Below are 26,477 nucleotides of genomic sequence, written 5' to 3'. Positions count from 1 at the left end.
GTAGTCCTCATCTGAGGAGACCAAAGTGTTCTTAGAAACCACACCAGATGGCAGGAGTTTCAACAGAGTTACAGGAATACCAATCTCTGCAGTGCATGGTGATATCAAGGAGGAAGTGAAAAGCTGCTGTTTTGTTGATTTGAATTTGGTGATTTTATGAGTCTTCTAGAAAGGTTAGTATGGTTTTATATATCGTTATACCTTGTAGAAAGTGTGAATATTTAATTTGTTCATGTTTATTACCATATTCATTAAACAAACTTGAAAACAACCTGTCCTCACATGAGGACAATATGTTTGTAAGGTAATCTATGTGCAAATAGTTTGAGGTTAGAAAGTTCTTGTACAATATTCTTATAATTTTATTTATTTTATTTTTGCAAAAATAAATGAATAGTAAGTGTGTTAACCACCTTACCGGCAATTATGGATCAAATACCTCATACGCTTCGTATCCATCACATATTTCAATGTAATATCAAAGGTATTAAAATTTTAATATGCACTTCGTATCCATGATAATTTGGCCAGAAGCATGGTTAATTGACATTACCATCTCTTTTACTGATGGATAACCACAAGCCAGGTCCATCAGGCATAAAAAAGGCCTATTACCACAAGAGATTTACTGAAAAGGAGATTGAAAAACTGTTGGAGGAATCTGAAGATGGTTTGGAGCTGAGTGATTCTGATGATGATCCTACATACCAGCAGCCACAAAACGATCCTACAGAGAGCGACAGTTCAAGTGAAGACAGTGATGTTCAGTGTCCTTCCCTCTATTGGTCAGACTCACAATGTTCAAAGTCCAGCTAGTGTGCAAAATACAGCTGTTGCTGGTCACATGCCATTGCAGAGACAACCAGCGTGATTTAGTGAGAAAGATAATCCCTTTGGTGGTACTGAACCACAGTTTAGAGGAAAACACCAAGTAAATATTCATGGAGAGAGCCCTGTAGATTATTTTTCACAGCTGTTTCCAACTGATGGAAATCAATTGGAAACAGCTGAATTGATGGATGAAATTGTGAAACACACTAATCTGTATGCATGCCATAAAGACAAAGATAATTTAGCGCTTACTGTGACTGAACTCAAAATTTACCTTGGAATTGTACTTGTCATGACCTACATAAAATACCCACATGTAAGGCAGTATTGGTCTTCTGAACATGGCCTGTGCATGGATGTTATAGCTGATGCTATGTCAGTGAACAGATGGGAGGACACAAGGCGATATTTGCATTTTGTTGATTCAGACACAATACCCACCAACAATAAAGACAAAGCAATATGTATAAGACGAGTGCTGCAAAAGTTTCATGAAACATTCCATGCTGCTGTTAGCCCAGAAGAATTTCAGAGTGTAGATGAGATGATGATTCCATTCAAGGGACGTTCACAACTCAAACAATACTTACCTAAGAAGCCAAAAAATGGGGTTTCAAAATGTGGGTGAGGGCAGGCATTTCAGGCTATGTATATTGTTTTGATATTTATGTAGGTGCAGATCCTGGAAGACAAAATTCAGACTCATTCAGTGCAAGTAAAAATGTAGTACTTAGGTTTTGTCATGATCTTGCTGGTAAGAACTTCAAGGTATATGCAGACAACTTCTTCGCAAGTCCCCCTAATTAAGAAACTAAAGATGATATTTATTATATGGGTACATGCAGAAGAAATAGACTTCAAGGTGCTGACAAGAAACTGAAAAATGAAGGATTTGCAGAGGATGGGACGAGGAAATATGTCAGTTACCACATCCTCTGATGGCATTACTGCCACTAGATGGGTTGATAACTCAACACTACATGTGGTATCTAACTACTTAGGAAAGGAGCCTGTCAGTGGATTTCAGAGGATCAGCCAGAAATAAAAAAAATTATGTTGAAATTCCACTACCTCGCAGCATAGCTGTTTATAACAAACATATGGGTGGAGTGGACCTTATGGACTCTCTTGTGGCTTTGTATTGAAATGATACCAGGAACAAACAATGGTATATGAGAATTTTTTACCATATGTTGAACATACTTGTTTGTAATGCACAGATCATTTGGAAATGGGAAGAAAAAGAAAAATTGGATTTGTTGTAATTCAAATCAAGAGTGGCAAGTGCTTTGATATATCAAGGTTTAGCACAGCTAGGTACAAAGAAACGAGGACGCCCTTCAAGTCAGACACCACCAACACTAAAGAAATGCAAAACTCACTCCGTGCCACATGAGAAATGTTTTGATGGCGGTGGACACTTCCCAAAGAAACAACAGGTGCTAATGCCAATCGTTGCAGAGATGTACAATGCAATAGTAAAACAAGATACATCTGTGATAGATGTGAGGTTCCAATCTGTCCAGAATGTTTTCAGTCTTTCCATACAAAATGAGGCAAAGAGAATAAGACTGTTCTTGATTTACATAGCTCTATTGCAAATTCTAATTGTTCTACTTTTTTGTATGTACTAAGTAATCCAAATTTTGATCATTGATGCAGTGCTTCAGCAAAATATAAATTGTTTATAATCTGTTTTGTCATACTTGTAATGTCTTTCAATGAAAATAAATTCCTTAGTCTAATTCATTTCCATAGAAATATGACTGTAGTCAGTTGGCATTAGTGCATGATGTCCTCAGATGAGGATATGATTTTTTATATGTACAGTACATAAATTTAGCAAAATTAATAAATTCATGGTAATACTCTAAGATTAAATGGTACTGTATCATGCCAATATAATTTTTTATAAATGAATATAAAAATTCATGAATAAGAAGGTTAACTGTGCTGTTTTCATTCCATTAAACCTAAAAATGAGGATGGAAAGGATCTAGGAGGATTGATGCAGTTAGTAATGCTTCAGAAAATTGAAATATTAGTTGTGAGAAGACTGGAGACTTGATAAATAACATTACTTTGGAATAAAAATGTAAGCTTATGTAGAAGTATCATAGTATCCTGTACATTACATAAAGGTATATATCAAGAATATGACGACGAACAAGTTTGTTCGTCGTCATAGATGACGTCGAACCAAATGGTGGGGAAAGTTCTGCCAAAGATTCTGATTGTGATGAATCCGTTAAAGAAATTATCAGAAGGATTTGACTTGGCAAGAAATTTAGGAAATTATTTTACAGATAATTCCTCAATGGAATGCCCTGGAAAATTCACAAAACAATTGGATATTTGTTTAGCTCCATTTTATGAACTTAATAAAAACTTGCAGCCTAGTGGTAAGCAAGGTCTTATTGACTTCTTCATAACTAAACCAGCCAAAGTATGCAACGAGAATTATGTAAATGATGTCCAAGAGATTTCAAGTGATGACAATGTCTGGCCAATCGTAAATAAAGAACACCTATGAAATGTCTGTTTTGAAGAGAGTGATGATGATTAAAATATGCACTTTATTTTATTTTGCCTAAAACATTTATGCATTATGTGGAATGAAGTTTGTACGATTTGTAATTTTTATAAGTTTATGCTATGTATTTGTTTCATGGTCTATATGTTTTTTTACCTTACATGAATTACCTGAATTAAATAAAAATAACGATTTCTATGTGATCTGAGTCTTGCAAAGCATGGCATTTCTATGGAACCTAACATCTGCGTTATATGGGGGTTACCTGTACTTGGTTTAATACTTATCCGAGCGTAAGCAAACAAAGTTTGCACCTGAAATATAATCAGGACTGGGGCAACTCGTACATGGAAGCTGACGTCATATAACTTGCTTTAGTATCCCATAAAGCAAAGCACATATCCTTATGGGTATGTATAATGCTATGCATTATGGGACTTAAATGCATAATACATATAGCATATGATGATATAACGGCTGTGAGACTCCTTTTATGGGGAAGTACGGCACCATCTCAATCCCCAAAATTTTATCCAGGATCAGGACTGGCATAGCTAATGAATCAGGCCTACTGCTGGGGGGGGGGGGGGTATAAAATAGTTAGGACCCCCCAACGTGGCTTTTTCCTGATGTGGGCTTCACACACCAAAACTTCCTTTTCCTTCTGCTCTGATGCCTGGCAGAAGGAAAAGGAAGATCACATTACTCCGGAAGAAAAGAGTAGTCTGCGAAGAGGCCTCAGAATCTAGGTAAAAAGGCAACACGTGCGAAAGAGTGACTTTGGCCCAAGAATCCTATTGAAAAGAAGGCATCACCGACTGAAATGAATGGGCCTGCATATGATCGAGGAATCCCAGATACTAATCCCATCACGAAGAAATCAATTTGAGGGTCCAAGTCATATGAGTTGTAAATTATGTGTGTGTGTCATAATAAATCCATGTTATATTTTAAGAATTTGCGTTTTCTGTATGATAGAATCTGATGCACTGCCTGCAAAAATAGTAGCATATGAACCTAAGCGGGGAAACAAAGGGGTTAGAAGGTTTTAGGCCACAATTCCAGTCGACGAGTAAAGAGAGGAACAAGCACAGGAGATAACTATAATACAGTATCATGAAATTTTATTGTTAAATAGCGTAAATGAATGATATGTGAATCAAGATCTAAGGACTTCACAAAGATAAAATTTAGGACTGTAGCAAATTATAAGTTGTGAAAGTAGACAAGTGTATTTTAAAGAGTGATAACCTTAGGATGTGTGAATACAAGGTGATAATGTATGTTTACTAGGTTTTAATTAAGAGAGTTATGAGGATCTTATGTGCGAAGTAAATATAGAACAGCTCTATTGTTAATCCTATGTGAGTTATGAGAATTTATTGTTCATATTTGATAATTATGATAGCACATAAATTTATAGTTTAGAAATGATCTTTCCCAGACTTCCATGAACTGTATATATGTTAGTATGTTAAATATATCTTTTGCTTTTGTTTACTCTGATTCAGTTGTTTGTTAGTACTATCTGATGCACCACTTGCTAAATATGCGAACCTAAGCGGGAGATTTGAGTAGCGTGTCTACGGTAACGATTGCACGGTTGTTAGTCAGTGAGGTGCAGCTGGATATTCACTTCTTGTTTAAGATTTTCTCCTTTAAACGAATTGTCCTAAGTGGCGCAGCGATAACAAATAAATGTCTTAGGATTTTATGAGAAGAACCTCAGAAGCTTTGTTGCATTTAGATTTTGGCTCTACCCCAGGGCAATTCCCTTTGCACTTAGATAGTACCATGTGACACCAAGGGGCAAATAAACATAGAGAGCATAGATATCAAAGTTATTAAGAAAAGATGACACAACACCAGCTACAAACATGTGACACGCTATATGGTACAATACACCTTGCCCATTGACTTCTTTCCAAGCAGTGTATTTCTCCACACATTCTGAAATCATTCTTTCTGTTTCCATTCACTTATCAGAAATAGTGAAAAATTCAGCAGGAATAAATATATTATTCAATACACAGAAGAAAGAGGATGGTGGTGGTGTAGAAGATTAATTCATTTTTGCTTACTTTTACTATTACTTGTTAGATATTTGCATTTTTTTTTGTCTCCAAACAAAACTGCATTGTCTCTATTTTCATTTTAAAATACCACTTTCATAACAAACCAAGAGGGTTAATGTCATCAACGATAGAATCTGTCAGTTGGTAAGTTCTTTATGTTGCCCATGCTCAGGTATTCCCATTGATTTCACCATGTTCCACAGTCTGTTGTGATCTACACAAATTAAAAGCTTTTTTATAATCGATAAAACAGATGAATATCTGTTTTCTCAATTATAAAAACTGAAATTCTCTTATTCTTTCCATAATCTATCTCACGTTTGCTACCATGTCTCTAGTTCCTCTACCTCTATTAAAGCCTACCTGTTATTCTGGCATTTCTCCTAATCATATATAGTTCCAGCCTTTTTTTAGATCACTTTCAGCATAACTTTACTTACATGTGAAATTAAAGCAATGGTTTTGTAATCCTCATAATCTCTGGAATCGATTTTTTTTTGAATCAGGATGATGTTTTCCAATCTCCAGGTAGTATATTTTCTTCCAAAATTGTTGATCAAGTTCAATTAATATACTTCATCACCAGCTGCTCTCAATAATTCCACTGAGACTCCATCAGCTTTTCCTTTTTGACAGCTGTTCCATTGCTAATATCACTTCACTTTTCATTATCATGGGTTCCTCAACAAATTCTCGTTTCCATTTCACTCCGATATTAGTATCTTTCTTCTACAAATCCCCTACATACTCTTCCCATCTTTTCTTCACTTCCTCTTCTATCCAACTTTTTCCAAAATTGTTTTTTACTAATTCCTAATCTAGAGATGAACTTCTCTGTAACTTCATTTATCTTTTTAAACAGATCACTTATTCCACCTGTTATGTTATTTCAATTTCCTTGCATCATTTGTTTAGATGATTTTCTTTATCTTTCCTATTCCATCTGTGGAAACATGCAGTAAATCGTCTAACCCTTTCTTTGTTTCCCTGAAGTTTCATTTTTCTTCTGCTATTTGAATAGCTTATTCCGGCAGCCATTTACATCCTTTGTTTCTTGTTGCTTTACTTAGATTCTGTTTTGCTTATTCTATTACTGTATATTTTGTTTCTTTCCACAATTCTTGTAATTCTGTTCATGTCCTCTCATCATCAAATTCTTGATATGTATACTCAGGAGGTGTACAGGATAATTATGATAGTACTATGTAAAAGTTGCACCATTACTAACTTCTGATCAACAATTTTGCTCCAAATTAATCTGTTACCTGTCAAGATTGCAATATTATCAGATCTTATATTTCTGTCTTTTAAGATGCTTTTTACTGTATCAATTCATCTACATCTTGGTCTTCCTCTGGGTCTTTTCCCTGTCAAACTGGCAAAGAACATTTGTTTTACTAATCTTTCTTCTCCCATTCTGTTTAAGTGATCATAAGATTAGTTCTACTAACACATTCCTGAATGTTAACAATGGCAAGTTCTTTCCTAACATCCTCATTTTTAATGTGATACTGCCATTGACACCATCTTTTCACACCCTAATCTTTCTCAGGACTCTCTTATCTGCAGTCTCAAGTGTTTGGTCAAGTGTTTTATTTTGGACCCAGCTCTCAGATCCATAAATTATAATTGGTTTCACTAATTTCTCTCTTATTCCATATAAATTTATTCAGTTGACTTCTTACCTACTGTTGTCTTTTTCCATATTTAATTTATCATCTTCATTAAAAATCGTGCCTAAGTAGCTGTCTTACCTACTGTTGATTCTGTTGTCTATTTCCATATTTAATTTATCATCTTCATTAAAAATCATGCCTAAGTAGCTGAAATTTTTTACTTGTTCTATACGTTCTCCATGCAGAATGCAGATGATATTTTCAATGTTTCTGCCCAGTCTTTGACTTATTGCTGATTTTCTTAACAAATTTATCATAATCATCACGCTTTCAAGGATTTAGGCCTCGAGTGGCCTGTTCCAGCCTCAGAAGTCATCGTTGTATAATAAAATTAGTTTAATCCTTTATCCAAGTGTGAGCAAACAAAGTTTGCGCCTGAAGTATCTTCAGGACTAGGGTAAGGTGATACAACAACCAGGGCAACTCGTTGCAAAGGTGGAGAAAGCTACCAACACTCCTATCTCAGTATCTCCTATAATGCAAAACACATCTCCATGCGGATATGTCTAATGTTATGCATTAAGGGAAGGGCCACTACCCAGACTAGTTTCGACCTTTATTGAGGTCTCTTCAGTGGGAGCTGTATCAATTCATCTACATCTTGGTCTTCTCTGGGTCTTTTCCCTGTCAAACTGGCAAAGAACATTTGTTTTACTAATCTTTCTTCTCCCATTCTGTTTAAGTGACCATGATCTGCTGATCATGGTCACTTAAATGATCTGCTAATGCTTCTGCCTGGTATCTCCACTAGGGCCTGGCTCCCACTGAAGAGACCTCAATAAAGGTCGAAACTAGTCTGGGTAGTGGCCCTTCCCTTAATGCATAACATTAGACATATCCGCATGGAGATGTGTTTTGCATTATAGGAGATACTGAGATAGGAGTGTTGGTAGCTTTCTCCACCTTTGCAACGAGTTGCCCTGGTTGTTGTATCACCTTACCCTAGTCCTGAAGATACTTCAGGCGCAAACTTTGTTTGCTCACACTTGGATAAAGGATTAAACTAATTTTATTATACTCTAACCAAGTGAAAAATAAACTTTCAAAGTCATCGTTGAATCGAGGACGTCCTGGGTTTTCTTTTTCCTAACGGTTTATAATTTAATACTTGTTTTGAATCTTTCTGTTTTCATTCTTTCAACATATTCCATCCATTCATGCTTATATATATATATATTTTTTTTTCTATTACTGATTCCTGGTTTAATTTTTTCATGATTTCTTCATTTCTTTTGTGATTGAAGAGAGTATACTTTACAGTTTTTCTCATAAAATTTATTTCAGCTGTTATTCATCTTTGTTTGTCATTTTGTTTTATTGTTCAGATTTTATTTCGATACAATAGGACTGGTAGGGCTAATGTATTGTATACTTTTAATCTTATTTGTTTTTGAACTAGGTTTGGTTTAAATATAGAGTTAATTACACCTGTTATTTTTAAATATATTGCAATTTTTAGGTTTATATTTTTTTCATTTTCATATGTAATCATACATCCTAGGTAGCTGAATGAATTCACCTCTTCTAAAATCTTGTTATCTATTACTATTTAGTTCTTATTGGATCTTGTCCTTTAAAGGATATTGTTTTTGATTTTTCTGTTGATATTATCATTCCATAATCTTTGACTATTTCATTTAAATTTAAAATATCTTTCTGAAAGTAATTGTCAGAATTTGTAATTATTATTTGATCATCAACAAAAAGGAGAGTGTTTAAGTTCACCAAACTGATTACAACAGTAATTCAGTTTAGTCAGGGAATCTTGCAGACTTGTACTGGATTTATTCAGAAGTATAAAATTATTTGCATAAAGTAAAGAGCTAAGATTAACATAATCAATTTTATTATCAGATTTAATACCACTTCACTTCATAATGTGATTCATATAGATAATGAATAACATTGGAAATAATGTGCACCCTTGTCACACATCTGATTTTACCTCAAACAATGTTCTTGTATCTCTTTCAAGTCTAACTGCTAACTTACAGCTTAAATAGAGACTATATATTGCTTGATATATGAGGCAGGTTCCAAAAATCTCCAGCCTTACATACAAAATTCACACCAATTTTAAAATGCTATGCATGTCAGATAGCACCATCTATGGGTAGGTTAGTGTACCAGCTTGAACTCTCTACCTGCATCATTCAATCGGAGGCACTCGTATGACTAACAAGCAGCACACTAATTAATGTTAAAATTTGAGCGTGGCATGGTGAAAAAATTTTTCACCAAAGAAGGGCTTTCTCCAAGTGCTATCAGACAGTGATTGGATGGTGTTTATGGGGAAGCTTCTCCTTCATATTCCACCATGAAAGAATGGAATAAACAGTTTCTTCTAGGAAGAGAAAGCATCGAAGATGATCCTCATGGTTGGCCTGTGGAAGTGATGACTGAGGAAATGTCTCTCTTGTTGAGGAGGAACTGCTCAATAACAGATGGCTGAAGCTGAAAGAAATCTCAGAAAGGTTGGGACTTTCTATAACAGTTTTTTTTGCATCATTCACGAGACGCTTCACATGACAAGGTCAGTGCAAGGTGGATGCCCCAACTTCTCTCTTCAATTCAGAAGGAGTATTGTGTGACCTGTTCATGCAAGATTTTAGAGTTTTGTCAAGGGAATTCATGATGCAGGCAAACCAGATGAAGAACCACCAAGAAAAGCCAAGGTCACTAAGTCCACCAAGAAAATCATGGCAACAATCTTTTGGGATTGCTAGAGAATTCTCTTGATTGACTTCAAGAAAGAAATACCACTTTGAATGCAAAAATTATGCTTCACTCCTGCACAAACTGCATGACACCATAAAGGAGAAGAGATGAGGAATGCTGAGTCATGGTGTTCGCCTGCTTAACAACAGTGTTCCAGTCCATACGGCTATTGTTGCAAGGCTACAGTGAAGGAGTGTGGCTTCCAGGAGATTGAACACCCAGCAAACAGCCCAGATTTAGCACCCAGTGACTACTACCTCTTCTCGAAACTGAAGAAAGACCTTTGAGGAAAAAAATTTGCAGATGACAATGATGTGAAAGATGCAGTTTTAGGCCATTTTGCAGACAAAAAGTACAGACTATTTTTTCAAATGCATAGAAATGTTAATTCAAAGATATGAAGAGTGTGTTGAATGGAGATTATTTGAAAAGTGACACAGCTGTTTTCTTTCTATCACCTCTAAAAGTTAGTCAGACCAGAAACTTATGGAACTACCCCTGTAATGTCCCATTTACACCATATAACTGTAGTGTTCTGAAGAGCTTTCCTCTTGGCCCCCTGTCATATGCCTTTTCCAGATCAACAAAACTTAAATTTTTTTTTTTTCAACTATTTGTCTTAAAGTAAAAAAATCTGATCCTGAAAACCTCTATTTGGCCTGAATCCAGCTTATTCTTCACCAAGTCTCCCTTGCACAAATCTTACCAGGAACACAGGAGGGAAATACCCCAGTAATTCTCACATTCAGTTTTATTTCCCTTTTTTGTATATGGGAACCATGAGAGCTGTGCTTCAATCATCTGGAATTCGACCCTCTGACCAGGTGTTCTGAATTATGCAATGCAGTCATTGTAAAACTTTTATATTTCCATATTTGAGCATTTCCGATTGAATTTCATCTACTCCAGCTGCCTTAACACATTTCAGGATTTTGATGACTTTGTTTACTTCAAGTATGAATACGTAGGCCACTGCATTCCTGTTGGGAGTTTTCTACAATGATGTGGACATGGCTTGCTTCATTTATCAGTCTTTCAAAGTAATTACTCAAGACATCTAGAATACATTTATCTCCAGTTTTCATGTCACCTTTATCATCTCTAATTCCTTTTACAATACAGGTATCCCTCGTTATACGTGATCTCACTTTACGCATTTTTGCTCTAACGCAATTTTGAAAAGTTAATTAAAAAAATCACAAACTGTAGAAATTTCGCAGTCACCCTGTGCATGGTCACGTGACTTTGTGCACACACCATTTTGAAAAGGCAGCATTGTGCTGCATGTCAGTCTCACAGAAGGTGTAGAACTAGTAAGCTCCGCTGTTGGAGTCTTCTGCAAAGCAAACATTATGGAAAAATTACATTAAGGTAATTATGATCAAAATACTTCCAAGACTAAAAAAATAGAGAAAAGCTACAACACTGGAGGAAAAATTAGAAGTTATAAAGAGGTATGAACATAATGAGCGCACAGTCCACATGGTCAGAGCTACAGAAATTTCAGAATCAACATTAAGAATGATATGAAATCAAGCAGAGAAAATAAAAGAAAGTTGTAAAATTGTGAAGAGAATGTAGACAACTAAGATAACACAGATAAGGGCACCAATTATGGAGAAATTGGAAAGGATGTTGGCTCAATGGATTGAAGATGAAAATCAACGTGCTGTTCCGTTATCCACCTTGATTATCCAGGATAAAGTGAAAAGTTTGTTTGATGATTTGAATGCTATAGATCCTGATCCTAAAGTGCAATCTTTTGCTGCAAGTGATGGGTGGTTTGAACGTTTCAAGGTATGACATGGATTCCATAATCTCAAACTGACTGGGGAGGCTGCGGGAGCTGATGTTGCTGCTGAGAACTTTTCAGCAAAATTTCTAAGTGTAATTCAGGAACATGGTTATTTGCCTCAGCAAGTGTTCAATCTCGACGAAACAATGAAATTTGTGTGTTTTGTTTATAAGTTTAAATAATTCATTCATTAAATTTTTTTTTTTATCCTTCTGAAGAAATTCCTATCCTTATTTCACCCATGCCAACTCACTTTACGCGATTATTTCATAGAACCAATTAATCGCTTAAAGTGAGGGAGAGGGAGACCTATATCTTTTCTTCATTTCTAAGATTATTTAATAGCCTTTAGAATAAATATTCTTTAAATATGCCATCTTACTGATATTTATTTTCTATGTTCTTACCAAAGTCTTCCCATGACTTTTGTTTTACACAGTGCTTCGCTTTCTTACATTTTTCTCTGTATTCTCTAAGAGCACAAGCTGATTTACTTGCCAGGAACTTTTGATATGCTTTCTTCTTTTCTTTTACTGCCTCTTTAACTTCCTGAGTCCACCATGAAGTTCTGATTTTCCTATCGTTTACAATTTTCTGTAAATGCTAATGTTGTAACCTTTAGTATAGCACAGTATAACCTTTGATGTTTTTGTGCCAAATAAACTATAATAAACTATAAAAAACCCAACCAAGCTCACAGACCTTACCACATGCCTCTCTGGCTGAATCAATCAATGTTTTCTTCAAGATTTGTCAATGAATCTCTAAGGTTTAGTTCTTGTTTTCAAACTTTTTAATTTTTTCTTTAATAATATTTGCGCATTTCAGTCTAAGGTTTACCTTTGAAAGCTACTCAACCTTGGTTCATTTAAAACTTTCTTATACACTCTTCTTTTCAATATGAAATTCAATTTTATCCTGCATTATGCTGAAAACTAAATAGTGATCACTTCCCATATCAAATCCTCTGTATTTTCTTGTATCCTGAACCAGTGGGAAAACATCACTATCAACAATAACATAGTCAATGAGACTTTTCTTATTTCTTTCATCTTCTCTCCATGTGAATTTGTGGCACATTTTTATATTGGAACATGGTGTTAGTAATAACTTAATTCATGTCTGGAACAGAAATCCAACAGGCATTTATTGTTATTATTAGTTTTGCACTTTTTTCATAATTTCTCCAAAACATTTCTGTAAGACTGGTAATCATTTCCTACTCTGCTGTTTAGATCTTCAACAAGGACCAACTTTTTCTTTTTTCATTGAGCTAGCTGCCTTCTCTAATGCCTCAGAAAATCCCTTCTCCTTGGTAGAACGTTCTGTGGGATCATAAGCACAAATAAGTCTCATTGTCCAGTTCCCAATTTGATATTTGCTCACATCACTCTACTTGATATTGCCTGCCATTCAAGAAGATTATCCTGATATTTAGTGTTGAATACTATGGTTATTCTTACCATGACATTTGTTTAGCGAGTTTTACACAGTGCTTCACTTTCTTACATTTTTATCTGTATTCTCTAATAGCACAAGCAGACTTATTTTGCCCACCTTCCTGATATGTATTTTCTATGTTCCGACCAAAGTCTTCATATGACTTTCATTGTAGTTAGTTTTCTACAGTGCTTTGCTTCTTACATTTTTCTCTGTATTCTCAACGAGCACAAGCTGATTTACTTGCCAGAAACGTTCAATAGCTTTCTTCCTTTCCTTGACTAACTCTTTAATTTCCTTAGTCCACCATGGAGTTCTGATTTTTCTATCCTTGCAGACAATCTCACTACATGCCTTTATGGATGAATCAATTGTTTTTCAGGGTTTAGCAATGAATCTCCAATGTTTGTGTCTTGTGCTCAAACTCCTTCTTTTCTTTCTTAAATAATGTTTGTGTATTAGAACTTATAGTTCACCTTGGAAGTTGCTCAACTTCGTTTTAAGCTTTCTAACACAACCTTCTTTTCAATATAAAATTCAATTTCATTCTTTATGGAAATCTCCTGATGGGCATACATTTAATCAAATAGATATGATATGATAGACCATATCATAATTGGTAAAAGACAGGAATTGTATTCAGAATATCCAGAGCTTGAGAGGAACAATGTCATAGTGACCATTTTCTAACTGGTGCTATTCTTAAGGTTAAAATAAACAGTAAACATTATTCATCACACATAAATTAACTGAGATACAATATAACAAACTAGTTAAAACTGAAGAGAGAATAAAATATGAATGTGAATAAAAACAGACATTGAAAAATATGCAGCTGGCAGAGGATGAAAATATTGAAAACATCTGAAATCATATCAAGGATAGCACAGAAGTAGCAGCAGAAAACTCAATTGGAATTCAAAGTAAAATACAGCATAAAAAAATAGTTCAATGAAGAATGTGAATTGGAAGTAAAGAAAAAGAAAAAAAAAGAAGCATTTATCATCAACTGGTACTTGAGCCATTCTGAGATACAAAGAGAGCAGCAAGGAAGCCAATAAAATAATAAGACAACAGAAAATAAAATTTTTTTATGAACAGATTGAAGAAATCCAGAAATACTTTACAATAAATAATTCCAGAAAATTTTTCATGAAGCTAAAAACTAAAAAACAAGCCCACATATGAAAACAACAGTAATCAAAACATTAGCAATTGACAAATACCAACCACTAGAGATAAAATAGCAAACAGGTGGAAAGAGTACTTTAACAAACTCCTAAATTGTGATGAACCTACTGTCTTTCAAACAGAATATTTATCATACTTGTCACCCAGAAATAATTAAACCTTCACTAGCTGAAGGTATAATTTAATGAGCAGAGTATAAAGCAGCTCAAAGACAACAAGGCACCAGAACTCATTAAAATATGGGGTTAGTGAATTAACCACTCATATATATAAGATGGTAAATTCAATATGGGAAAAAGAATCGCTAACCAATTCACTATATAAAAAGGGAAACAAAAATGAACGTGAAAATTACAGAGGAATATCGCTACTGTCAGTAGGCTACAAAATTTTATCTATTATACTAAAAAGAATCTTACCTTATGCTGAAGAAAATAATGATGAATATTACGCAGCATTCTGAAGAAATAGGTCAACAGTTGACCAAATGTTTACACTTAGAGACTAGAAAAAAAAATGGGAATACAATCTGCAGGTCCATAATTTATTTGCAGACTTTAGAAGAGCATATGATAGCATTCATAGAGAACGCCTTTGGGGAATATTAGACGAACTAGTATGAAATGTATTACCTCATAAGATAATACACTTAATCAAAATCTGCAATGACAGCCAAGCATGGTATTGACTAAAGGAATTAGATCTGAACCTTTTGATATTAAGACAAGATTGAAACAAGGAGATGCCCTTTCACCCATCCTTTTTAATTTAGCATTAGAAAAATGCATTCGAGGAATTGTAAAAGATAACATAAACAGAACAGTAATATTAGGATATGCAAATAATATATGCCTTGTTGGAGAAAATGCCGAAGACATTAGAACACCTTTAGAAAACTCAAAAACTAGGATTACAAATCGACCAGGATAAAACCGAATATTTAAATTTATGCAGAAATCATAATCAAGGGGAAAATGACCATTTTACCATTGATAACCTGAAATTTAAAAGTGTCACTGACTTCAAATATCTTGGAACATTGATTACCTGAGATAATAAAATTAGTACAGAAATAAAAGCTAGAATACATTCCTCCAATAGATCTTACCATTCACTACATCACTTATTATCTTCCAAAATTCTATCAAGCAGAGTTAAAACAGAAATACACAATCATTAGACCTATTGTTTTATATGGAGCAGAAACCTAGAGCATAACAGACCAAGATGGAAAAGTGTTGCAGATCATTGAAAATAAAATCCTCAGAAAAGTCTATCAACCTATAAGAGATAACATAACAGGTGAATGGAGAAGATATAACCAAGAACTATATGAACTCTACAGATCCCACTTCTAGTTGATGAGATTCTTTCCATGTGTCCAAACCATTGAGATGATTTGGACAAGTGGAAAGAATGGCTAAAAAAGTATTCAAGATGAAGCCTGATGAAAAGCAACCCAGAGGTAGAGCATGAATGAGTTGGGAGAATAATATCTAAAAAGACTTAGTTGAGATGTGAATCCAGAACTGAAATTATTATTATTACACAACACCTCCAGGGAGTCCAAAGACTCATTGAGGGAGGGCACATACTCTACAACTCTTTGTCTCAACCACTCAGTTCACCAAATACACCAATGCCATCTACTATCCACCACCACCACTAGTATTTCCACCAACAATCACAAACATCCATGCCCATGGCGGATTCGAACCTGCAGCCTTTTGGCTGGAGAGTGGATACACTAACCACTCAGCCAACCAGACGGGAAGTGAAATGAAATGACTCAAGACAGAAAGGAATGGAAAAACTTGGTATGTGCAGCAAAGAACCTTAGAGGTTCAAGTACAAGCAGATTTCTGTGTGTCTTATAATCATTTCCTACTGTACTGTTTGATCTCCAACAAGGACATACTTTTCCTTTTTCACTGTGTCAGCTGTCTTCTCTAATGCCTCTAAAATTCCTATTTTTTCTTAGTAGAAACTTCTGTGAGACCATGAGCACAAATAAATCTGATTGTTGAGTTCTCCATTCTAATATTTGCCCACATCACTCTACTTAATATTGCTTACCACTTAAAAAGATTAGCCTAATATTCAGTATTGATTAATATAGCTATTACTCTTTGTTCCTGATTGTTATTGCCTGAATATAACATATTAAATTTGTTGCTTAGAAAGATCTCACCTGTTTTTGTCTTCTTTGTTTTGGTAACATGTCAGTCTGGTACTTATCCAATTCTTCTGGTTTAATTTCTTTTCCATTGATGCTTATTACATTGATGGTGCCAATCTTGAATTCTGCTGTTGTTTAGATTTGTTCCAAGATTGGTTCCAGTAGGTGACTATTCGCTGTTTGTCCTGTTCTCTGACATAAACAACAAGGTGCCTTGTTCAATGAGACAGTACCTTAGCCAGCACGAAATTCTGTCATGTTGTACCAACATTTTGAATTATGGCTGAAGCCAATAAGAATCAATTAGCTTGACTAAATCCTAAATTGCCATCCCATCCATTCAGTATCGACAGACACTAACAGGGTGTACCTCAAGAAGGTGAGAACTGGATATTAGGTCAGAAGTCCTAGTCAATTTTCCACACTCCTTAAAAGATAAAGTGGGCTTAATTTATCCAGCTTTGACTCTTAAGGATGCTTAATGCTTAAATAAACAAATTTCTCAACCAAATGTGTAAACAACAAGTTGTACTAAAAAAACCCAAAGTTCTAATTACAGATTAAAGGATGCAGCTCTATGGTCATGAGATGAGAACTATGCTTGCAAATAAGTCAGTATACAAGAAATGGTATGCGGATGTATGGGATGACAATTGTGGTCAAAATGATCTGTACACAAAAGATGAATTTTTCTCCAAGTGCTGAAAGATGAAAGAGTGAATGTAAACTGTCAGGGAAACTAGATGATATATGTCTGTGTGGTGGTATGAAAGGTTGAATGTATACATTAAATTAAGTGAGTGTAATGAAACATGTGTGTGTGTGTGTGTGTGTGTGTGTGTGTGTGTGTGTGTGTGTGTGTGTGTGTGAGAGAGAGAGAGAGAGAGAGAGAGAGAGACTGTCAGCTGCTATATGATTGCATTAATGCCAGAAGCATTAGAATAAATGCAAGGAGTGTTTAGCACTGGTAGGTTTAGTTAAACCTAAAATTATAAGAGTGAGACCTGTGGATGACAGAGGAAGATACTGTTACAGTAATAGAATGTGATGTGTTCAGTTTATTCTAGGAGGAGACAGACAAGATAAGAGGGCATGGGATACTGCTAATGACTGTAGAGAAATTGATCTAGTACAAGATGTATCCAGAAACTATGATCCAATCTGTCATAAATGAATTACATGGAAATGTTGTCAATATTATTTACTGTCACAAGCTTACACATGCTCTCAGCGGCTTCTCCATATGTTCACTTTCTATCTTGAAATATTTGTCATGTTAGAGGACAAGTTTTTTCTATTCCCCTCATTGAAGTAATCTGCAACCAGTGTTCCAACTCAATCCATCATGGCCATCTTCACACCATTATAACTGTTGAATTGTTTAAGCTGCTAAAAATCTCTTTGAGTGAAGAAAAAGATGAAGGTCACTGGATACAAGATTGGGGTTATAGTGTGAATGTTGAAAGACTTCCGAGTTGAATTGTTTGAGCAGTTTCAATTCATACATTGTCATGAATTGAAAACAATTTCAGAGCTGGGCTGCAAACTAGACGGATTTCTTTGCAAATTCAATTTATACAACTTCTTCAAACCAGCTCAGAAAATGTCTTCTTTCTTCCCACCTACAAAGAATACATTATTTCTCTCATTATCTGGTGTCTATTAAGTACCATGATCATGTCACCTTTGCTACTTTAGACAGACTGGTCACTCCACTTTGATTATAATTCAAAAAGTCTGGTCTTGCTTCTTACACTACTGACACTAAGTTCACTGGAAAACTAGACAAAGATTCTTCACTTCAGCAGGTTCAAATCTGATCATCTTTTTCTTGAAACATGTGGAATGCTACAGAATTGTCCAAATATTAATCACTCTGAATGTATGCCAATCTCCAAGTTTGGGAAATGATTACTATTACCCTCCCCCACTCCACACACACCCAATTGGAATAAACTTTCACAATTGTTCCTTTGAACTCTAATAATGTAATCCTGTTAGCTCAGCTGCAACTGAGACAGGAGCTAGTAAGCACATGACCATTCTTATTATTCATGTTTGGAATGTAGTTACCAGCCTTTCTCCTTGAGATGATGTCCTTGTTAAATTAGATGAAATATATCAGAATTTTGGAATAAAATTCCATTACTATTAAAACATAAAGCACTACTAGCATTTATCCTACAACACATGAATAAAAATAAATGATACTTGGCTAAACAATATTTAATAAATTAAAATTCGTTAAATGTTGTTTAATAAAATTTTATTTAGTGTGTACATGAGCACATACACACAATATAATGACATTTTAAATACAAGTCTTAATTAAAAATAAAATTGTTTTGTTTAATGAACAAACAGAAAATATAATTAGATTAATACTTACAGATTCAGTCTTTGTTTTGTAATCATCCCACATCTTTTGAAGATCAGGAGGAATGGGGTTTTCAGACAATTCAAGAGCTTTAATAATATCCCCAGCATTACGAGTCTGGTCAGGAGTAAGAAATGTATAAGCATAACCTTTATTACCTGCTCTTCCAGTTCTCCTATAATAATAACAAATCAGCCATTATCCAAATATGTACATTTTTGCATTATAATAACATTTATATATTCTTTATCTCAGATGATAAAGAAGGGCAGGGAATACTCTAATGGTAAGTGCTTGAACCAAAGCAAAGAAGACATGCTTATTGTATCTGATGCACAGGACAGGATTGGCTTATTTATGGAACAAATCAGTTGAAGTATGCATCATGAAGATAATGTAATGGGAAAGAACACATTTATTTAGAAAATAAACTGAACTAGCTTAATTCAAATATTTCATCTACGTTGTACAGTTATCATCAGAGAGACAGGTATAAATTGTTCTACTCTGGAGCGAATAAAGAGGGAAGAAATGGTGTCAGAATTGTGGTGTGTGGCAGAATGAAGGTACTGGAAGTGGGTAGGAGGAACAACAGTATCATGCAAATGAAACTGGGTCTTGGAGAAGAGCAACTTGTTGTCTTTTGTGTATACGCCCACAAGTTGGCTGTACAGCAGAAGAGAAAGATGAATTCTGGAACGTGTTAGATGAAGAAATGAGGGAATTGGAAGAAAACGTGATGGTGATTGTCAGAGGAGACTTGAACAGACACATAGGGAGACAGAATAGGGACTGTGACGGGGTGCATGGTGGCCATGGAGTGGAAATGATGAACCAGGAAGGAGAGAGGATTTTGGACTTTGCAGTAGCATTTGATCTAGCAATTGTGAACTCTTTTTTCTGTAAGAGAGAAGAGCATTTGATAACATTTAGAAGTGGCAACAATAGTTCACAGATTGACTACATTTTGACTAGAAGAAAACATCTTAAGGCAGTAATAAATTGTAAGGTAATCCCAACAGATCAAGTGCCACAGCAACACCGGCTGCTGTCCGTAGACTTTAAAATAAAGTTGAAGATAAGAACCTTTGGAAGTCATGGAAGGAAAACAATTAAGTGGTTTCGCTTAAAAGAAGAGAGTGTGAGGAACCATTTTAGAGAGGATTTTGGATGGATTAGAAAGTGTACAAGAATGGTGGAGACATAATTCAAAAGTAATTCTAGGCCGTGCAATTGAGATGCTTGGTGAAACAACCGGAAAGATTAGAGAGCAGATGGAGGGTTGGTGGTGGAATAATAATGTACAAGAAGTAGTGACGGCTAAGAGGAAGGCAAAGCAGAAGTGGGATGAGTCAAGAGTGGAAGTACAGAGAGAAAAAGCTAGAAGTCAAGAGAGTTGTTGCACAGGCGAAGGCCGTGGCATATCAAGACCTTTATGATCAATTAGAAACAAAGGAAGGACAGAGAAAGATTTATCGATTGGCAAAATGTAGAAATAAGGCATCAAAGGATATTGTACATGTAAGGCAGATCAGACTCTGGAGGAAGGGTATTAGGGAGGGATGTGGATATAAGAAACAGATGTAGAATATACTTTGAAGGGCTTTTGAATGAAGAAAATGCAAGGACTCATAGAGAAGATGGGGAGGCTTATGAGGGGAAGGTGCAGAACATTAGTTAAAGTGGAAGTGTAGAAAGCCATAAAGAGGATGACGAATGGAAAATCAGTGGGCCCTGACAGGATCCCAGTGGAGGCATGGAAGGCATTGGGACAAGAGGGAATTGACCTGCTGTGGGACCTGTTAATAAAGTTTGTCAACAACAGGAAAATATACCTGAGGAATGGAGAGAAAGTACTCTTGTCCTCATCTACAAGAGTAAAGGGGATGCCCAAGACTAAGAATTACAGAGGAATAAAGTTGATGTCCCACACAATGAAAATCTTAGAGAGGGTTCTTGATGGAAGACTGATGAAGGAGGTGGAGATTGCAAAGGAGCAATTTGGCTTCATGCCTGGTTGATCGATGACAGATGCTATCTTTGGGTTATGACAGATGATGGAAAAGTTTCGAGAGAAGCAAAGGGAGCTACATCTGGTATTTATTGATCTGGAGAAAGCGTATGATAGAGTGCCAAGGCAAGAAGTCTGGAGGTGTCTGAGGGAGAAGAAGGTACTGGAGAAATATGTCAGGCTGGTGCAGGAGATGTACAGAAATGTGAAGACAAGAGTTCAGACCTGCCTAGGTGAGACAGAAAGTTTTCCAGTGACAGTTGGCTTGCATCAAGGATCAGCGTTAAGTCCGTTCCTGTTTAATATTGTGATGGAGGTGGTGAGAGAAGATGCACCTTGGACTATGTTGTATGCAGATCACATCGTGCTGTGTGCAGAATCAAGAGAAGTGGCAGCTAAACTGGAAAGTTGGAGGAAAGTACCAGAAGAGAGAGGTATGAGACTGAGCAGAAGTAAGACAGAGTATGTGTTGCAAAGTGGATGGCAGTCAGGAGACAGATCTGGAGCTGGAAAGAAATGTCATCAGGAAGGTCAGTAACTTTAGATACTTAGGTTCAACAATGAAAGAGGATGGTGAGGCTGAGAAGGAAGTGGGATGCAGGATAGAGGAACTGGAGAGAGATTGGCTGGAGAGCTATGCAATAAGAGGGTGCTGATCAATCTAAAAGACAAAATCTACAGTGGTCAGACCAGCAATGACATATGTTATGGAAACTGTGATCCTGAGGAAAAATAACATCAGCAGGATGGAGGTAGCGGAGATGAGAATGCTTAGGTGGATGTGCGGTGTGACCAGAAAGGATCGTTTGAGAAATGACTATGTAAGGGGAACAGTGAAAGTTACAAACTTAGGAGCAAAGATACAGGAGGCAAGGTTGAGATGGTTTAGTAATGTGATGAGGAGGAGTATGTGGGAAGAAAGGTCATGCAGATGGATGTACGGGGAGGAAGAAGAAGCATGGACAGCCAAAGAAGAGATGGTGGAGGAGGACTTGAAGATGAACTTGGATGTGGCTACAGCCCATGACAGGAGGTTGTGGAGGAGACTCACCACAAACAGCGACCCTATTTAAGTGGTAAAAGCTGTAGAAGAAGAAGTTGTACAGTTATCATCAAAGATCACAAGGACAGTATGAAAGAAACTATATAAATGACAGTAATTTGAGCAATTTAAAAATGGCATGCTTGCTGAGCAGACTATTCTTGAAAGCACAATCGACATTTAAAAAATTTCCATCAAAGCAAATTTAAATACGTTTGAATTTTGCAAGCATGGAGAGTTCAGTTAAATACATCTGTCTTCGTCTGCTATCTAGAAGAAAATAATTTTACCTCTATATACAGCAGAAGAAATCTCCTGTTCAATATGTCACATAGTCATCGTCTTTACAGGGATAGTAAAAATTGTGTAACGTGTGCACTCTGACAATAAAAAAGGAAAACTGAATAAAATCATAAGGAAAGAGAGAGAGACTAATAAATCAATAATAAAAGCTCCATCATGTCACAGAATACAATAATAATAATAATACGAGCAGTTTACAGGTCTGACATGAGTAGTTTCACTAAATGTTTGTATAAAGCCTTGAAGTAGAACAGAAAGTTGTCTGCACTGCCTGCATATAACTTTTTTACATTCTCAGACACCATACAAAAAAAAAAAATAAATAAACAAAATAAAATAAAATAAATGTGTGCACATTTTCAACTGATTCTTACTACAGAAATTTTCAAATCTTGGATCTACAGAGAGCAACCTCTGAAATGGAATGTGCATCACCTAGTTCTTCTCGCATCAAAAAGAAATCCCCACAACATATTGCTGTGTCCAAACACACCTCATTTGGGGAGGGGGAGAAGAACGAGTGCAGGTATGTGATGACAAATGCAGGGTGCTCTATGTATCTACCCCAGTTTTGATGACTAAAATTTGAAAGCATGATGAAGGTGACACAGAATAAATACTGAGCAAGATAATGTAAACTTCTTACATCAACTAAAATTCCTTGGATTTCATACCTCACTCAACGACACTAAGTAAAGTAAAAGATATGTAATCTAAGTTCCAGTATGCATTTTTTTCTCTCTTTTCTTTAGGTGTTTTCTGTTGTATAAAAAAATATGAAATAAAATAACATAAAAAATAAAAACAACAAAAATCTATCCGATTCCTGCTCATATTACTCAGAATTATGGGTGATACACACATGAATCTGGTATACAGGGTTAGCCTAAAAGAAATAGACAGTTTAAATGCTTTATAAATTGAAATTTGTTTGTTACATCAGAAAGATTGTTGTGTTACAAAAAGATCACACATAGAACACTTGTAACTTGCCCATGTAAACTTCAGGACATTCTCTTCAAACCATGTACCGTATATTTTCACGTATAATGCGAACTAGAAATTTCGTTTGAAAACTAGCCCTAAAATGCCATGTCCACATATAATGCGATCTGTTGATCTTGTTCCATAACATTATAAATAATACAATACGAATTAATGAAAGAAATATTTACTTTAAAACAAAATGTCAAAATCCTTTAAATTCTTCTTCATCTTTTGTGTCACCAAACATTTCATTTATGAATTCATCTGTAGGCATTGCGTCATCAGTGTAGCAGTTGTCGTCATCATCATCATGCTCTCCATTTTGTTGTGCATCATCCTCACTTTTGTATATGACGTCATCTTCGGATCCATCCACTGAATTACTTATTCCACATTTAAGAAATGAGCGTCGAATCATTTCAGATGGTATTGAATCCCATGCTTTTTTAACCAAGCTGGTGACTAGGGTGATCTCAAAATTCCCACCCTTTGTCTTCACCAAACCAGATGACATCCATTCTCTCCATTTTTCACGTAAGTGATCTTTAAATGGCTTATTCAAGTTGACATCAAGCGGCTACTAAATGGACGTTAAAGCACCCGGTATGACTGCTAGGTCTGTACGTAACTCATGTGCTTTCTCTTTGCTTGCCTCCGTTAAATGCGCCCGAAATATATCCCAGACTAGCATGCTTTGTTGATGTAACAAGCTACCTGGACGTATGTTCCATACTTGATCCAGCCACAATTGTACACCTTCTTCATCCATCCAACCTTTCTGATTGGCAGGAACAATGACACCTGGTAGAAATTTCACATGTTTCGGAATTTTCTTCCTTTTAAACATCACTGCCGGCTTTAATTTGGTTCTGTCTGCCATGCATGCTAGAACAATGGTAAAATGCGTTTTTTCATGTCCTGTTATTTTTATGAGGACACCCTTTTCACCAAGTTAGTTTCTGTTCGATTCCCAGGCATATCAAAGTATGGGTGTCTCATCCATATTGCCAATTTGGGAAAGTTCATATCCGTGACACTTCCGTAATTTTATGATAAATTTATGGAAGGACTCCACTTTTTCTTCAAGCTACTTTGGTAACTTCTGCGCAATTTTTGTTCAGTGTCGTAATGTTAATGCTTTGCGTTCCATAAATCTGTTGCACCACCCAGGCGAAGCAAGGAAAGATGAAATACCTGGTGTGTCCTTGAATTTACTATTCTTGAGTTGTAGAGCTCGAAAACGAATTGGATTTCTTGCTACTATAATGCCATGTTGTCGTTGCATCAAAATCCATTCATTTAGCTCTTCTTTGAGTTCTGGAAAGGATGCTACATCTCCATGACAGGCACGTTTCGTTTTGGGGATTTTTTCAAGACTGTCTTTTTGCTTACACCAAATTCTCTCATAGCAACACTGTTATTATGTTTTTCTGCAAAATGCACGACACGCAATTTAAATCCTGCTTCAAAAGATTAATGTTTAAGTTTCTGTTGGCTCATTTTCAGGCTAGGTTTGTTTAACAAATAATATTTAAAATGAACTGTGGTTAAACCAATATACTGAACTGTGCTAATATCCTGCCAAGGGGGCAGGATATTAGTACTACTTACATTATTGGCTTTATGCACAGATACGATGCGCGCTCGGTCGTCAAATGCAAGTGGATCAAGTAGTTTTGGTTGCACAGGCATTAGGTAGTATATATTGTGTGCGCAAGTCTAATAAGATGTTATATTTTTTAAGATCCGCATATAATGCGAACCCCTAACTTTAAGTAGTATTTTTTATCATAAATCTTTCGCATTATACGTAACTCATGTGCTTTCTCTTTGCTTGCCTCCATTAAATGCGCCCGAAATATATCCCAGACTAGCATGCTTTGTTGATGTAACAAGCTACCTGGATACTATACGATAAATATTTCAGCCATGCTATTAAAACTCTTCTTTCTGTAAAACTTTGAAAGTGTCTATTTCTTTTAGGCTAACCCTGTATTATGTCAGTAAAAAAAGTTTTCAGGAGTAGACCATCAGCTAATAAGAGCCAAATTAAGACTAAGTATTCTAAAACCTTCCATGTCAGTCACATTGCACTAGACTGTATATTAAAGTAATTCCTAGTGGGTTCACAGGGGAAACGTCAAATCAGTTGGATGAATTTTTGGAGACTAGTGAGGAGAACTCACCAGAAATGCTTTGGGGAGGAGTCAAGGTTATAATACAGGATACAGCCAAGAAGTATCTCAGCCCAATAAGAAGACCAAGAGATCCAGGGATATCAGGTTTAACAGAGCATCTAATCGAAAGAAGGCCGAAAAAAAAAAAAAAACAGCACAGGGACTGAAGAATATAAGAGATTGCAAAGAGAAGTCTGAAGAGCCATGAAGCAGGACAAGGAAAAGTTTTATACTAATAAATGTGAAAAGATAGAGTTCCAGATGAGGAGGCACTATTATAAAAGGATGTTTCGTTTAAGTTCGTGACCTAAAACACAAGTTTAAGATCATACTGAATGTCATCAAAATGGAGTAGTCTAACAGAAGAAATGGAAATCAAAAACAGATGGAAAGATACTGAAAAGAATACTGTACAACAGAGAGGATAAAAAAAATTTGTAAGAGCCCTCTCACCAGGAAACTTTCGATTTGGACCCTCTTCCACTTAGACATGAGGTTTAAAGAGCAGTTAAACAGCTTAATAGCAATAAGGTCCTGGGTGCAGATGGAATCCCAGCAGAGTTAATTAAGGCCACAGAAGATGGAGGGATAAGAATGTTCACAGATCGATTACAAGGATATGGGAGACAGGATCATGGCCTAGAGAGACTGGAAGAAGTCAGTTTTCATACCACTACATAAGAAGATAGATATGAAGGCTTGCAAGAACTATAGAACTATTAAGTATAATTAACGGCTATATTAGCCTGTTTTTGTTTAGGAGTGTCCCTTATATTTAATACATTGGCTAACATAACTCAAATGGGGTATATATATATTTTAGGGCATTATGGGCGAGTATAGAAGGCAATTATGGCAGAATAAAAAATGTGGAAAAATTATATACATACCTTGATTTTGGTTTAAAAGATGCCTTCTAAATCCAAGCTCTTGTTGAAGGGGGGGAGGAAAGGGAAAGAACATGGGGATGTACTTGAGACAAGTACATCCCCGTGTCTCAAGTACATCCCCATGTTCTTTCCCTCTCCCCCCCCCCCCTTCAACAAGAGCTTGGATTTAGAAGGCATCTTTTAAACCAAAATCAAGGTATGTATATAATTTTTCCACATTTTTTATTCTGCCATAATTGCCTTCTATACTCA

General features: G+C 35.8%; 1 protein-coding gene across 3 annotated transcripts in view; it reads right to left on the bottom strand.

The window, feature by feature from the left end:
• The window catches only part of Prp5 (pre-mRNA processing factor 5), a 593,106-nt gene that overhangs the window by 92,143 nt on the left and 474,486 nt on the right, over window positions 1-26,477 (bottom strand). For all 3 annotated transcript variants that reach the window (XM_090403381.1, XM_090403382.1, XM_090403383.1), the window contains exon 16: window positions 18,828-18,990. In XM_090403381.1, coding sequence (XP_090259507.1) covers window positions 18,828-18,990 — 163 coding nt within the window. The remainder of the gene's footprint in view (window positions 1-18,827; window positions 18,991-26,477) is intronic.

The sequence above is a fragment of the Typopeltis vanoorti genome, chromosome 14, assembly GCF_054136105.1.
Source record: "Typopeltis vanoorti isolate ZY-2024b chromosome 14, IOZ_Tvanoo_1.0, whole genome shotgun sequence".
In the NCBI taxonomy this organism is placed as follows: Eukaryota; Metazoa; Arthropoda; class Arachnida; order Uropygi; family Thelyphonidae; genus Typopeltis; species Typopeltis vanoorti.
This window is presented reverse-complemented; position numbering and strand designations above follow the sequence as displayed.